This window comes from Plodia interpunctella, chromosome 18 (assembly GCF_027563975.2).
Source record: "Plodia interpunctella isolate USDA-ARS_2022_Savannah chromosome 18, ilPloInte3.2, whole genome shotgun sequence".
In the NCBI taxonomy this organism is placed as follows: Eukaryota; Metazoa; Arthropoda; class Insecta; order Lepidoptera; family Pyralidae; genus Plodia; species Plodia interpunctella.
This window is the reverse complement of record NC_071311.1, coordinates 5,112,740-5,127,945: the sequence shown is the minus strand read 5'-3', so window position 1 is coordinate 5,127,945 and position 15,206 is coordinate 5,112,740. Positions and strand designations below refer to the sequence as shown.

The following is a 15,206-nucleotide window of genomic DNA, read 5'->3' as shown; positions in this document are numbered from 1 at the left end:
GATTACCTAAAATAGTTATCTATTTACAACATGTGTAAACTAGTGGTAAAAACTGTTGGTTGGGCAATGACCTTGTGGGTATTGTGCAATGTATTTTGTATTATATAAACGTTTTTTGTGAAAATAAAGGTAGGTAGTGTGTATAATGTATGCTTGTTACAAATCTACTGGACACCGGATAGAATATAACCTTTAATCTTACTATACTTTTTATGCCGAAATTCCCACGGACGCAAAGCCCCGGGGCGCAGCTAGTAGGTACATAAATGTAACATTTGAGGTAACTTAAGATTATATACATTTTCTGTATTCAGAAGAGGTACTATGAGCTTTAAAAGACTGGGCGGAGACCGTGTGCCTACCTATAACTACCTAATACGTATTCGCAGGCTCTGGCTCTGATGATAGTATCGAAGCTAGCTGCATTACGGAAGCAGAAAGTCAAGTGTGTTAGGTACTAGTTACTTATTTATGAATAGGCAACTGGGTATCTAGGTGGATGTCACAGAATTAGTAGGCACCTACTAAGTACCGTAGTAGCCCATAAATATTTATATGGTTTCGTTTCGTTACCTTTTTCGACACCATCAGAGCTCTCCCTGTGCTACGTTACCAGCTACCTATGCGTTTTTCTACAAATCTATGTAACTAGGTAAGTAGGTATAGCTGCTTGTTTTTGCAACATGTCAAATCCATACAAATAGTAAGAACTAAAATCTGTTGCCATTTCTATATCTCGACAATATTCACAGTAGGTAGACATTATTGTTGGCATTTTTATACTTCGTCTCTCTTTTTAAACTATAAGTAAGTAGTCGCTTAACTCATCTGTCATTTTGTTCTTGGTCAAATCATAAGTGCTTATTTATTTGTCAAAAAGTGTAATTAATGTCGAACATGCACAATAGGGAGTCAGGGAACATAGAACATGTGTGACAGCTACTCTGTAGGTAGGTCACAAATTTCGGATCCAAAACATAATGTTATTTACACAAATATAAGAACATTACATTGAATAATGTTCTTATATATGTTCATTATTATTATTATATTTATTTATATGGTTGATTATATGTATAATTAAATATCTTTATGCGTTTTATTTTTACCCAGTCAAAATATTTATAGGTATAGGCATCTAGTTAACTGAAACTGATACGATAAATGCAAGATGACAAATTAACGAAATACGTTATGTTTTAGCTTAAAATATAACGTATTTTGTTTCGTTTAGGTAATCAGAGAAAATATATTAAATAAATAAATTACGATTTGTCATCGAAGACAATTTGTATGAAGTCTTCTGTTTCTTTAAAAGTTGTGTATGTATTTCGACACGAATTAGAATGAACCTACTCGTAAGTAAGTAGATGTAATACGAACTTCCACGTGTAAGAAATTCTTAAGTTGTCCCAGTGTACATAATTAGCCGTAGTTAAGTATCTAGTAAAGTTTTGAATACTGTCGAAATAAAATTTTCATTTTGATTAAAAAATAAACTATATACGCTGTATCATACGTAATAATTGCCTGTCTTACAACTAAGTAAATCTACATTAGTAATAATATAAGTACATTTTATTCTAAACATATTATTTTTTTCTATTAGGAAACTTTTTTATTTATATCTAGTAATGTACCTAAAAGTAGTCAAAAATATGTAGGTACATACACACAAGCCATAAAGGTTTCTAATAAAATAATAACGATTTCAAATCAGTGGCTTTTACCATTCACCACTGCATCTCAGGTTCAAGATATCTATGAAATCAGATCATGGAGCCATTTTTCGCCGCCGGATGCACTCTAAAACCTTTTCCCACTATCGATTCAATTACAAGTCGCGCGTCGCCTAGTCGTGACCGTTGCGCGTTGTCGCGCGACAGTCACCGTTTACCGTAAAACGGTAATTTGATTTACACTTGCCAATGATGGGGGCCAAGTTTACCGACCTAGTCTGGTTTAAATTAACATTCTTTAGATGCACTATGGCTTTATTGTACGTAACAGTACCACAATAGAGGAATGCATACAGTCAAATCACCACACACAATAGATGGAGACATACCCGAACTGCTTACTAGGAGGTTTACCATAACCTCTCAAAGTACAAGGCGACAAAGGGATAAAGCCTTAACAGCTGATGGGCAACAGCATTCTCAAAGAGGTTTGACGTCAGGCAGAGGTTCTATATAATTTAACTTGGAATCAAAAATGTTTAGGTTTATTTTGAAACGGACTCTGGGAATCACAGTCGAGAACATAACCGGGAAAACGCTGAGATTAGAGAGAGAGAGATTAATGCATATAGTGCGAAGTAACTATCAGTTCGAAACATATTATTTACAATTTTCCAGTTATTTTATAATTTTTAAAATGTTATAAGTACGGGTTTTTTTTAAACTGCACAAATTTTGTGACCTGTCGCAGGTGTTTAAACTGAGTCGGTATCTAAAATATGAACATAAAATATACATATGTATAACATCATAAAATTTTATCAATAAATTTAAATATATGACAAAAAAAATTTTTGGCCTGTAGTATCCCATGTAATGAATATACATATTGTAAAAAATTGTGCAGTGAATAAAAGAAATCCTGTATAAAGAAAGCCTTATTTAGTTGCGATGCCAACATGCAGTGGCATCATTACACATTACAGTATACTAATTAGTGGTATCAGCTTGTGTTATCTAATTCGAGCGTCATGCATGCATTCACTAGAGTCGAGCGTGTCGTCAGATCATTAATGCACATTATATGTATTACTAGCGACCCGCCCTGACTTCACACGGGTGATATCTAATATGCATATTATATACATATAAACCTTCATCTTTAATCATTATATCTATTGAAAAAAAACGCGCTTCAAAATCCGTTGCGTTGTTTGAAACATCTAAGCATGTAAGCTTAGATCTTGTCGTATGTGTAGGTACAGAGAGACAGTGGAAAGCGACTTTATTTTATACGAGTACTTCAACTAGCTTCGCCCCGGGGCTTCTTGCCTATGTTTCATGGATTCGATTGACCGTGGAAGTATATTTTTTTAATTCAATTAGCAGCCTGTCCCGACTTCGCTCGTTTAAAAACATAATAAAGTTGTACCTACGCCTATACCTTCTTCAACAACTATTACACTACCTATTGGTAAAAAACCGTTAAAAAATCCGCCCGGTAGTTTTTCAGTTAATCGCGAACAGACTTGACAGAGGAGTGTTTTATCATATGTTCATATTTTCTCACCTTCAGGATTTTCAAAAAGAATTACTAAACTACTTACGCGGTGTCCTTTATATAGAAACTTAATCGGAAAAAATTATAACTAGTGTAACACATGAAACGATTAAGACAAACCACTACACGTAACGTAATGGAATATTCTCCGTGTAATGTTACACAATTAATTTAAAATAGCATGAATGGACCTCCAGCTTTGACCGTGGGCTGGGCAGTTCAAAATAGTTGCTTTAAATGGCGCACATCCTCTGAGCTATTGTTGTTGACTGATACTGTGGACTTTAAACATGGCCTACACACATTTTATGACAAGCGTGTACCTAGTTCAGTTAGTCACTCATAGTACTAATAAAATACACGAAATATGTTTTAAAAATATACACAAATCCATACGACACGATTTGTTGATATTTTTAAAATAATGGATTAAATTATGGATTGTACCTACTAAAAGTGTTGAATAAACGGATGGATACGTCCAATCCAATCAATACTTTTTCATCAGTGTTTGATTTTTTTAACCTTCTTTTATTTTAGAGTTGATTTTTGAGTAACATACTCAGGTTATGGTTAGGCTTTAATTTTTAAACTATGAAACGAATTGAAAGTCGAAATCTTATCGACTCAGTAAGTAGATTTAAGCTTATGAATGAATAAATAAATAAAATAAATATCTTAGACATTATATATCGATCACATAAGACATTGTCCTTTCTGGTCAAAACCTTGCCACCGTTCGAAATACAGGCGTTATCGCAAAATATTATGTAAAACCACAGTGTAAAACAAACATGGCATAATTTTGAGACTGCGGAAGTGGCTCAATGACAGATGACATAATGTTTTAATTGCAGTAAGTACTTCGCGTACAATTAACTAACCCGGTTAAATGTGGCACTCAGGGGAAGTTCCGGCAACAAGGAAATATACACATGCAATTATTATGTTTCACAAGGGGATAAAAACCTGAGTTATGTTTCTATTGATGTAGAATCATATAAATTGGCTAGAAGTGAGATCTACACTACTGATAAAGGAAATGGAAATTGTACATAGTTTATAGTTCTGTTCTGTAAAACTACGAAAACTAAAACATGACGGTAGCAAAACGGCCAAGCTACACGTTTTAACTCTAGAATGTAGAGTATGTGAAGTTAGGTCTGGTAAAGTTAGGTCACAAAGTCGGTCGGGTTTTTGGGCATCTATAAAATCTAAAGTATACTAGCTACGATATTCAAACTTTGCATGTTTAATTAATGTAACTAATTTCGAGAAAATGTAGGTGCCCTTGCGCTTCGCTTGGCTCGTCTTGGTGGGGGCACTCCCGTGCCCACAGATCATTATTTCTGCCGTTGGATTTAACCAACTTCGTTAAAGTAGGTACCTACCTAGACGAACCTTTTATTAATTTCTGTTTTTAATCTTTTTGTTGCATACCTAGTGTTAAAACGACTATTGAGTCTATCACATGACAATACCATCTATAAATTTAATCGCTCTATTTCCAAATGTTAACTATAAAATATTGCTTCCAGACCTTGGGCCCTTGACTTGAACGCTAACGAAGGTCAACTCGTGGACTATGAGATCGTTCCGCTCGGATTCTGTACGCATGCGTATAAATAAACATTTGCGAAAAATAAAACAGAATACTGTCACAATGGGTCAATGTTTTTGTCGGTCAGTCTGCTTATTGAAGATTTCGGGGTGGCTTGCCAAAAATAAAGCTGCAGTGCAGTGGTGGGCTTGCAGCAAATTGCGGAGCACGGAAGGTCGATACCAGTCAGTCTCGGCGCGAGTCCGCTGGTGATCGGTCGTTCCGGATGCTTAACTCTACACATTTTGACATTTGCGTTATACGCATCGACAGTGTTTTTATTTATAAACAGTGATTATTGCATTTTATTTTTTCTATGACTGAAAATGGCTTTTTTATTTGGCTGTTGAAGGAATGTGACAACGAGTGGCATATGGATGCAGGATGTTATATACATTTTCGATAGGAAGGTAAAATCACTGGTCCCTTCATTCTGTCCCTTATATCCGATGACATTAATATTTGACGCTCCTTTATTTATATATTTTAATTTTGTATAAGTACTCTTAGATTTCATCAAACATCTTTCGATGACGAAGAGGACTGAAGTAGGTAATGATAACTGCGTCGCTACAATAGCCTAATTAAGTAATTCTAATTACCTCTCCATAAACAAATCGTTCCTCATTTTTTCTTTTTATGTCAATGTCTAATATAAAATGTTAACTTATCTCGATTGTTTTTGCGTTATTTTCTGCAAATTTTACTGTGTCACTTTCCGTACTTCGGTTAGGTTTGATAACTTTTCGCTTTTCTTTTCCGACTATTTTCAGTATTTTTTCCGACTATTTTCAGTTTCGGATCTCTGTCGATTAGCCAAATGAGAGTTCCAGAACACTAAAAATATATGGTACCCTTAAGGTACCTACCTAAAGAAACCACAGATAATCAATGTTATATTATAGTATTTAATCCTGTGAATAGGTACTTGCGTATTTACTTATAAATAGATTATTTATATATATTAGAACGATAGAAAAAAATTCAATCATCAGCTAACCAACCAACAATAAATCAGCTATACCATCTTATCATTGAAATCTCACACATACATATGCGTCGAATATAATATCTATTACCTATCCCACATAATGGCAAGCCTAGTTACAACTATTTTTTGCTTTATATAACCTGTTGCAGAATAGATAGGTATAAAGACTAAAGGTTAGAGATTGCTCTAAAATCTAACAGTTGTATCTAACATTTATCTAGTTTCCTACTAAACTAAACTCTATTCTATTGTGTTTAAAATTCTATCCTACTTATATCAAAATCTAGAGTCGACATTGCTTCCCTTTTACAATTCAAAGATATTAATGAAAGATCTTATAGGAATAATAGTATATAGGTAGATGAACAAAACTGACGAAAATTAGTATGAAGAATATGAGCTCTAACAATATTACCAACTTCTTTTTTTCCTAGTTTTAGGAGAAACTAAACTTATATCGACATGTTTATTTTAGTGTGCTTTAATTATGTCGGTTGGTTGGTTCCAAACTCATGGGAATGAGGTTTTTGACCTCTAAAGCCATTTAGCAACTTTTGACTACCTACAGACGTTTATTATGGTCGCATAGTCACACCACTGTGCGTGACGGACGATTCAATCGGTGTAACGTTATATTTTTTAATTTTCGAATAATTCGATTTAGGATATCGATCTTAGTTCGATTTTGTTTTAAATATTCGTGTAAATATATTCTAATAGTCCAATAAGGATCCAAATAACACTATCTAATTTTATCACATCGCAATAAAAAGATTAAATTACAACAAAACATATTACTTTTATGTAAGCATGTGCTTACATGTGATCAACGTACCATAAATCACAACACGTGTGTATTATGATCACTAGCGTTTTTTTATTAATTATAGAAGTTAAGTCTAATACCTATGAATCTTTAAAAAGTTCAGTTTAACTTCTGTCGTGGAAATCATGGAAATAAAACAGGCAATCTTAATTGCTGCAACTAGGAGCTTCTTTCCCGTGGGAATATCGAGATAAAAAGTGCCACACTCAGAAAGATTGGTGAAAAGGAATTGGAAATTGGTAGGTAACATATGAACATTTTGTCTTGATGTCAACAAAATTTAATGATGTAAGTAATAAATAAGCAATGCTCACAAAACACACTGTCTCATAATTGATTGCTACCTAATAAATAAAAGTCTAACTCTAAAAAAACTGTCTCTAATATTTTTATTCACGAATAAAAATGCAAACTGCACCTTTGTTTTTGATAAAGAAATATTTAATTCTCGGTGACCTATAAATCTAGAAATAGAATAAATATCAATCAAGGTCAGTTAGTGCTCTTCGTCACGTTACTAAGTATTTAATCTGTGGTCACGTACAGGTTGTACGAGTGTAAAACAAGTTGACAAAAAAATCTAATAAAAATAAATTCATTCAAAAGGTAAGATAAAGGCTTGGTCCTCCTTTTATGTTCCTAACGAATAAGTAAATATTACATAATATTAATATAAAATTAAAACTAATTTTTATATGTCTAAGTTAAATATACCAGACGCACTCGCACATTCCAGATGCACTGTATATTAGATGTTCATTGTTCAAAATATTATAAATTGTTACCGAATACATTAAGCCATGGAATAGAAAAAGTCGAGTTCGATTCTGATCTAATACAGGAAAATCGCAAATTGTATTATTGGTAGATACTCGACGATATATTAAATACAGACCTACGTTCATTATTTCGCTCACCGTTGTCAACATTTCTTTCTCCGTCTAAATTTTCCGCCGATTTTTCCCATAATTTTAAGTTGCTAGAGGTTAGCTCATAGAACTGAAATAATTGTCCGTTGAGAAAAATCCATATTGAACTGCTGATATTATTAGATCAGTGCCTTTGGCGTACCGTGTGTTATCTCTTCTTTATTTATAAAAATCATTTGTGCAATGTGGCAAGGTTTTGACTTCTGAATAGAGTAAATTACATGGTTAGAAAATTTCAAAAAATATGTAAACAAGGCTACGCTCCCGTGGAAATTTCAGGATAAAAAAATACCCTATGTGTTATCTCCTTACATAACCTTGCACTGGATATTTCATATGTAATGTGTACCTGTGGTATTGACTTATATCCAAACCAAAGTTATGAGGATTCAAGTCTTGTCGGGGGCACTGCCGTGCCCCCAGATCTCGAATAGCGAGTAGGCACTTAGGTACGCGGGTTTTAACGTACTTGGAGACAACCCTGTTGTAATTAACTAGTTATTGCCCGTAGCTTCACCCACGCTCACCGCCTTAGGATTTTAAAAAAATCTTTTCTTATCGGACGTCTCTTCATCACAATCTACTGCTAAATTTCATCTTAATTGTCATAGTAGTTTTACAGCTTTCATGATAAGTGAGTGAAGGTTTTTGCTTGTATATACATACTAGCTACGACCCGGGGCTTAACTCCCGTGGGAATTTCAGGATAAAATGTACCCTATGTGTTATTCCAGGTTAGGTATTTTCTACCCGTGTACCAAACTTCATAACAATCGGTCCAGTAAATAATGCGCGAAGAGAACAAACAAACAAACAAACAAACTTACTTTCGTATTTACTTATAATATTTACCTTTAATATATTGTTAGGACAACACAATATATACATATATTAACAAATGTCTGATATACTAAAATAAAAATAATCTTTTTGTATAGTTGGAAGTAAAAATAAACTGAAAATTGTTTACAAGTTTCGGTTAATAATGCTTGTAAATATTTCTCACACTCGCTGGAAACACTCAAGGGCAGGTACAGCAATGACTGCATTCTACATTTCTGTTTATTTAGCTGCCATTAATGTATCAACATTTAATTAATTAAAACACGCTTTTTTATCAATTCACGCACACACACTCACACACATTTGTAGTTAGGAGAAATAAGGCCTATTTTATTTAAGTCTCGGTGTGTATGATTTAGGTAAATAGGTAACGTTTTTTTACAAAAATGACATTTTTGACACAAGCTTTAATTGTCGTCAGAGAGATCTAGTTGCCATCGACGTGGCGTGACAAAAAAGTGCGTCCGTGCAATAAAAGTTCCTTCGTTGGGAGCCGCCCGGGGTCGGTTTAGGTGCGGAATTAGGTCATGAAAATTTCTACTTTGTAGGACTACCCGATGTAGGTGAAATTCAACACGCAAGTTAAAATATATTCAGACAGACAAACAACGGGACAGGTGATAATGGCTATAGAAACTGCAAAGACAATAGCAAGGATCAAAGATTTCTTGTGGGTACTTGATAATTTTTTTTTCACTACACATACACAGTTAATACACCTTTTGTTACAAATGTATATAATAGTCGACCACATTAACAAATCTTTTTTACCATTCGATGGACTGATGCTATTATTCACTTTGTAATGAAAGTTACAATCGTCCTCGGTACTTTTGTACGGACCTTTAGTGCCCTGTAATCATTGCTCAGAGAATTGATGGCTTGGTGAACATCATGTCAAGCAATACAGGGTGTGGTATTTTCATTTAGGCCTCGTTCGTATGAGGTTCGTACAATAAATAAACCGACTTTAGCGCTCCTCCTATTGGAGTCTGTTATTGTTAACACTGGCGTTAGATTTTATTCAAGTTTTATTTTGTTATGTTATCCTTTACCAGCAAGTGTTAGTCTATGAAAACTAATATACAGGAAACAGATTAGATAAACTCGTGTGGCACGAGTAGGGTTCAAACCAGAGACCTTTCGAACACAGGCGGAAGGTCTACCACTGGACTTCCACCGCTTCGGATTTTGGCGCTTAAAAACACTTTCGACGTTTTGTGATATTCGACATTCATCAGTAGCATCCAAGTCGCCCAACCACCTAAATCAGCTTTAATCTACAGCAAACGCTAAGAACTGAGATTTATTAAAGTGACCCTACATATCCACCTCTACTGGTTCTAATGGTCACGTTACTAAATATAAAAAAATAGGATTATTATAACTTGTGATAGGTTTTTCCGGATATTTTTATCATCCATTTATCACATCGATAAAATAAGATTACCTGCTATTGCCAATCTATCCAGCTCTTGAGTATTTAAATATAAATGATAATATCAATTTCGTAACTGAAATTAAATTTCAGGCTTATAAATTTTTATCTATAAATGTAATCCTGTTTACTTATTATACGTATTATCTTTTCAAGTACATATTATTACACTGATATAAATACATTATATCTCTGATTCGAATGTACAAATTGATTATGTAAGGCATGGAATAGAACTTTACCATTATGTATAATTACGAAATAACTTAAAACTGGCCTATATATCACTATAGATCACTCTGTATATAGACGATGTGTGAATAATAAACAGTGGAGGCTCTATATAGAAACGTAGGTATATAAGGTTCTACCTCTAATAGAGTAGGTAGGCCTTTTGTCGAGACAGAGAACCACTGACAAAGTCAAAACATTCATTAAAAAAACCGGTCAAGTGCGAGTTAGACTCGCTCTCTGAGGGTTCCATACAAAATTTTGAAGATTCGACCGGCCGCCTGCCGGACGCCAACTCATTATGGCGCAGGAAGGCCTATAAAATACGATCATGTAGGTATGCTGATTGTTGGTGCCTGTCTGTCTGTCCATGGGCTCTGCTATAAATAAACATAGTTTTTAAATAACCTGACGATATGTTTATTTCAGTTAGGTATATCGATATTTATAGAAAACTAGCTTTTGTCCGCAGATTCGCCCGCGTCAATATTCCGGGATGAAAGGTACCCTATGTCATACTTCATACTTTAAAATACATGTATTCAAAATTTCTGAATAAATGATTTGACTTTAAATAATCATAAATAAATATTATGTGAATTTTCTATACTAATTTTGACGTATCCATACGACTGTTCCCGTTAGTATTAGTCAGTCAATGAAAATTGTGATAGTTTTCTAGCTAGCAGCTCTAGGTTTTTATTTCACAGAAATCTTGGGCGAACGCCAAAATTTTTGTATGTAGGTAATATCAGTGACACATTAACATCAAAAAAAAGTTAAAAGAAATGTAGTTAAAAATTCCATTGAAATGTATCTATAAGCCTTATATATATAAAATAAATAAATAAATATAAAAAAATTGTAATTCTAAAATGTAACAAACGCAGAAATTAGGTAATTCTGAAGGTACACTACCTAGCGTGGATTACGACATGCTAGCAACGTGTTAATGAACTGTTGTTTTAATGTTTATCACCGCCGAAGTTTTATTAGCATAATTTCAGATAAGTGCTAAAAGTGGTCGACCCAGTTTGGAAGACCAGCAGATGAATCTCTCTCATCTTAGCGCATTCTTGGTTTCTTCCTCAGCCTTAGACCGTAGCGCAATGGTCCATATTCCTAGTTTTTCCACATCGTACCGGTGTTGGCATCCTTATTTTTCAAACCATTGGTGCGTATATACTCCTTGTCAAGATCATACTACTTTGAATTTTCATATATTTGAAAAAATCTGAACGCGTTCGTTAGTGCTTCTTGGTATTTTTCTTTGTCTGTACGTTTATGTGCTGCAACTGCTAAACCACAGATTATAATCTGTGGTTTAGCAGTTGTAGCTCCTATACAATTAAACTAATCTAAAATACTCGTGTTTGTAAACTTTTACGAAGGTTACATTACGTACGATATAATAGTAAATATTTATATTCTGAACCCATAGTTTATTCGTGCTGGTAATCCTTTGTAGTGTTCGTAGTAAACGTTTGTTTTCCGAGATGACTGAATGTTTTGTTTAGGACAAAATTTCATGTTCAATTTTTGAATCTTACTAAATAATCGCTGCCTGTGCTGGTACGACCACGTACAAGACGTGGTAAAATGTACAAGTTAAATAATAAACAAATGTCTGGCCATGTCGTTCTCTCCCGGACCTGGGGAGGGTCAAATCCAAAAATGCTGGCTTGATGTTGTCGAGCAGGATATGCGAGCCAATGGTCTGACTACTAAGGTTGCCAAAGCTCGTGCGAAGGGAAGGAGAGAAAGAAAGAGAAAGAAAGACTGGAAAAGTACTATTCATTCATAGCTCTTCATGATTCATACATGTGACATTGATTTAATTTCGCAATCTCATGTTTCTCATTAGCAATATCAAACAAATAATTAGTCACTGCAGAAAATTACTAAGTATTATAAATATAATAGCTGCGCCCCGCGGCTTCGCTCCCGTGGGAATTGCAGGATAAAAGTACTCTATGTGGTATTAATTCCATGTTATATTCTACCCGTATGTCAAACTGTATAACAATCCGTCCAGTAGATATTGCATGTTAAAGTAATAAACATACACATATACATCCTGACAAACTTTCGCATTTATAATATCAATAGGATTAACGTTACTAAGTAATATATGTAGGTATTATAGCCAGGTACTACATTATTAAATTTATACTTAGAGATAATTCATGCGAAGCGGAGGAAAAGTAGCAATGTAGGTCTTGAGCTCCGATGCTCTATGGCTTAGTAAGACTCCGAGAATACGCTCAGATGATTAAGAGTTCTTAAAATTTACATGATGTAGGTAGGTTGTTCAATTTTAAGCATCATGATGAGACCATGGTCCATGGATCATGGTAAGCCACATGGTCGGAGCGAAACCACATGCAAAAAATACACAAATTTGACTGCTTTTAGGAAACTGATGAAGGTAATTTACTTGTTTAATACTGACGATTACGAATTTTATTTTAAACAAACAGGCAAAAATCATTGGTACGTTGTAAACATGCCGTGTAGAAAGTGAAAGGCAGAATGAAGTTTAAAAATGCATTGCGATGAGACATAAAATGGTTACGAAATATTATGTGATGGTTATTGTTGTATAGTCCAATTCTTATGTTAGAGATGATATTTATTATGTTTGATTTGTTCCAGCCCGTGGCTGTGACCATGGTAAAAAGTATCTCGCGTAATTTTCATGCCTGTAAACACCTATTGCGGCCCAGTGGAGATTTTTAATAAAAAATAATTAGTTTATGTGCGTTATGCCACTTTAAAACCACTGTTCTCAAATGTAGGTATCATCTCTCAAATATTGTCCCGTAGATAGTTATTCCCAAAGTACTCCATTCTATTGTTTAAAAAAATAATAATCCATACTATATCCAAACCTTTCATCAAAATCGGTCCAGTGATTTAGCTGGGAAAACATCACAAACCGCACATCCTACTAATATTATAAATGCGTATGTCTGTATAAATCGATTAGACGGATCTGGACCGATTGTTATGAAATTTGGTACACGGGTAGAATATAATTCCCACGAAATCGAAATTCCCACGGGAGCGAAGTCCTGGGACGCAGCTAGTATTCTATAAATATTCTATAAAATAGCTCCTAAATTTAATATCCCTAAATTGGCACTTTCAAGAAATAGCTGCACATCGGCGAACCAATTTTCTCAGAAGACCGTATCTGTTTATAAATTTAAACTGCACGTTCTCCGAGACTAGTTCCCAGTGTTAAGGTCCAGGTACCCGTTGCTTAGAATATTTGATAGCATTTCCTGATACTTTGGTATGAAACTAAGTATTTATAGGTGCTGAAATGTTAAAGAATTGTTGGTTGTCCTCGTCTGTACAGGGTTCATTTCCAGTGTGTCCAATTATCGTTTTTATTCACCTATTATTATTAAAATTGGCTGTTCACTAATTATGGAAAGTTAAAATTGATCATTCACCACCTCTATTTTCTTTTAGAAGTGTTCTTTATTACTACTGTTTCTTTATTTCTGTACTAGCGGTCTGACCCGGCTTCGCTCGGATTAAAATGACACACCTAAACATCCTCAGGAATATTAATATCATTAATCGGGATTATCTCTTGGAGGTGTGAAAATACCTATTCTGTTTTATTCACTGGTTGGAAATAGAGATTGACAATGAGGAATTCATCTCGTAGTTAGTATAATAGTAATAATGATGTAAATTCGTCCTCCTAATTTTTAATATGTATAAGTCCTATATTTGTTAATTGACGTCCTTGGAGAAAACGGTGAAGTTTGTTGTGCTGCTTCTTCTTCACCTGCGCTTTGGAAGTCGGCAGTAGACTTAGTTTAAGTAATTTTTTGATGTCAATAAGTGATATCATCCTAAATTGAATAAAGAATTTTGATTTTGAATTTGCATTTGAGTAACGTACACTGACATAAAATCACATTATGGTGGTACATAAGTGGAGTATTTATTAGCCGATAATGGCTTATATTGTATTCAAAAACACCGTTATATTCTATAGCTAAGTCTAAGATTCTGGATTGCTGATACTTATTTTTTACTACCTCTTTATTTCTCGGCATAATGACCTGGATACATCAATCATACCGTTATCATATCACACATTCTTGTGTTAAAATCTTACTGCTTCACGGTATCAATCCGAGATAAATCTTCGATATTTTAATTGGTTGAACATTAAATCTTGTTTTCTTTTTAGCGCGTCAATAAGATTGGTAGCAATTAATCTAAAAAATGCATTTTTCACATAAATGTATTACATAAAAATTGGCGCAGGTTTCATCTATCTAAATAAGCTGCCACAAAAACCAGAAATATCTCGACAAAATTAAAATCCACGTAGACAGACGAACTCGCTAGCGTTGTAATATTAAAAAAATGGTTCCATTTATTGCACATCTCAATTTATTTCGTTTTACCTTCTTTTCTCTCTCTTTCAACCCTCCTTGGGAATGCTATTACTTCCTATCAGCCGCCAAAATACTAAAATAAATTAAACTATGTCTCTTCATCGCCTCGTACAACATATTCGCGAAATACTTACATATATCGTCCTATAAGAGATATGGAGTGGTCTATTCAAGGGCGGAACCACACGCCACATTGACCGTGTTCTATTTTCTTTTGCAGTTAAAAATGGGACGAAAGAACTTAACCGTGATGCGCCTGGGCAGGTGCATAGCATTCCTGGCGGCCGCTGCCTTCCTTCTGCCCTTCACTATCCTGCTGATGGTTGCTGATCAGCAGTACCATCTGACCTACAACAGTAAAAGGGTTTTCTATCAGGAGGTAAGTTCTGACTTAGCCCTTAGGTGTATTTATTGTTTGTAACGAACGCGGCGCAAGAAGTATTCATATATAATGTTTCCTCTACGACAAGTACTTAAGATACTGCATCTTCTTAGACAATTATTAATCTGAATTCTAATCGTTTTATAGTAAAGTTGGATGCTGACAGATGTAAAACCGCTGATTGTAGATGATTGTCTATTTGAACAAAGACATTTCATTTTTTTACCTCTTGCAAACGGAATTAAATTACGTATTTTTTAATTAACCTCAAGGAACTGCAAATAGGGGTGAATTCTTTA

General features: G+C 34.3%; 1 protein-coding gene across 2 annotated transcripts in view; it reads left to right on the top strand.

The window, feature by feature from the left end:
* Positions 1 to 5,012: 5,012 nt before the first annotated feature.
* LOC128677524 (uncharacterized protein) overlaps positions 5,013 to 15,206 on the top strand; it is a 40,275-nt gene continuing 30,081 nt past the window's right edge. The window contains exons 1-2 of one of the 2 annotated variants that reach the window (XM_053758444.2): positions 5,013 to 5,250; positions 14,746 to 14,904. In XM_053758444.2, coding sequence (XP_053614419.1) covers positions 5,218 to 5,250; positions 14,746 to 14,904 — 192 coding nt within the window. In that variant the 5' untranslated portion in view covers positions 5,013 to 5,217. The remainder of the gene's footprint in view (positions 5,251 to 14,745; positions 14,905 to 15,206) is intronic. The other variant, XM_053758445.1, reaches the window with a different exon arrangement.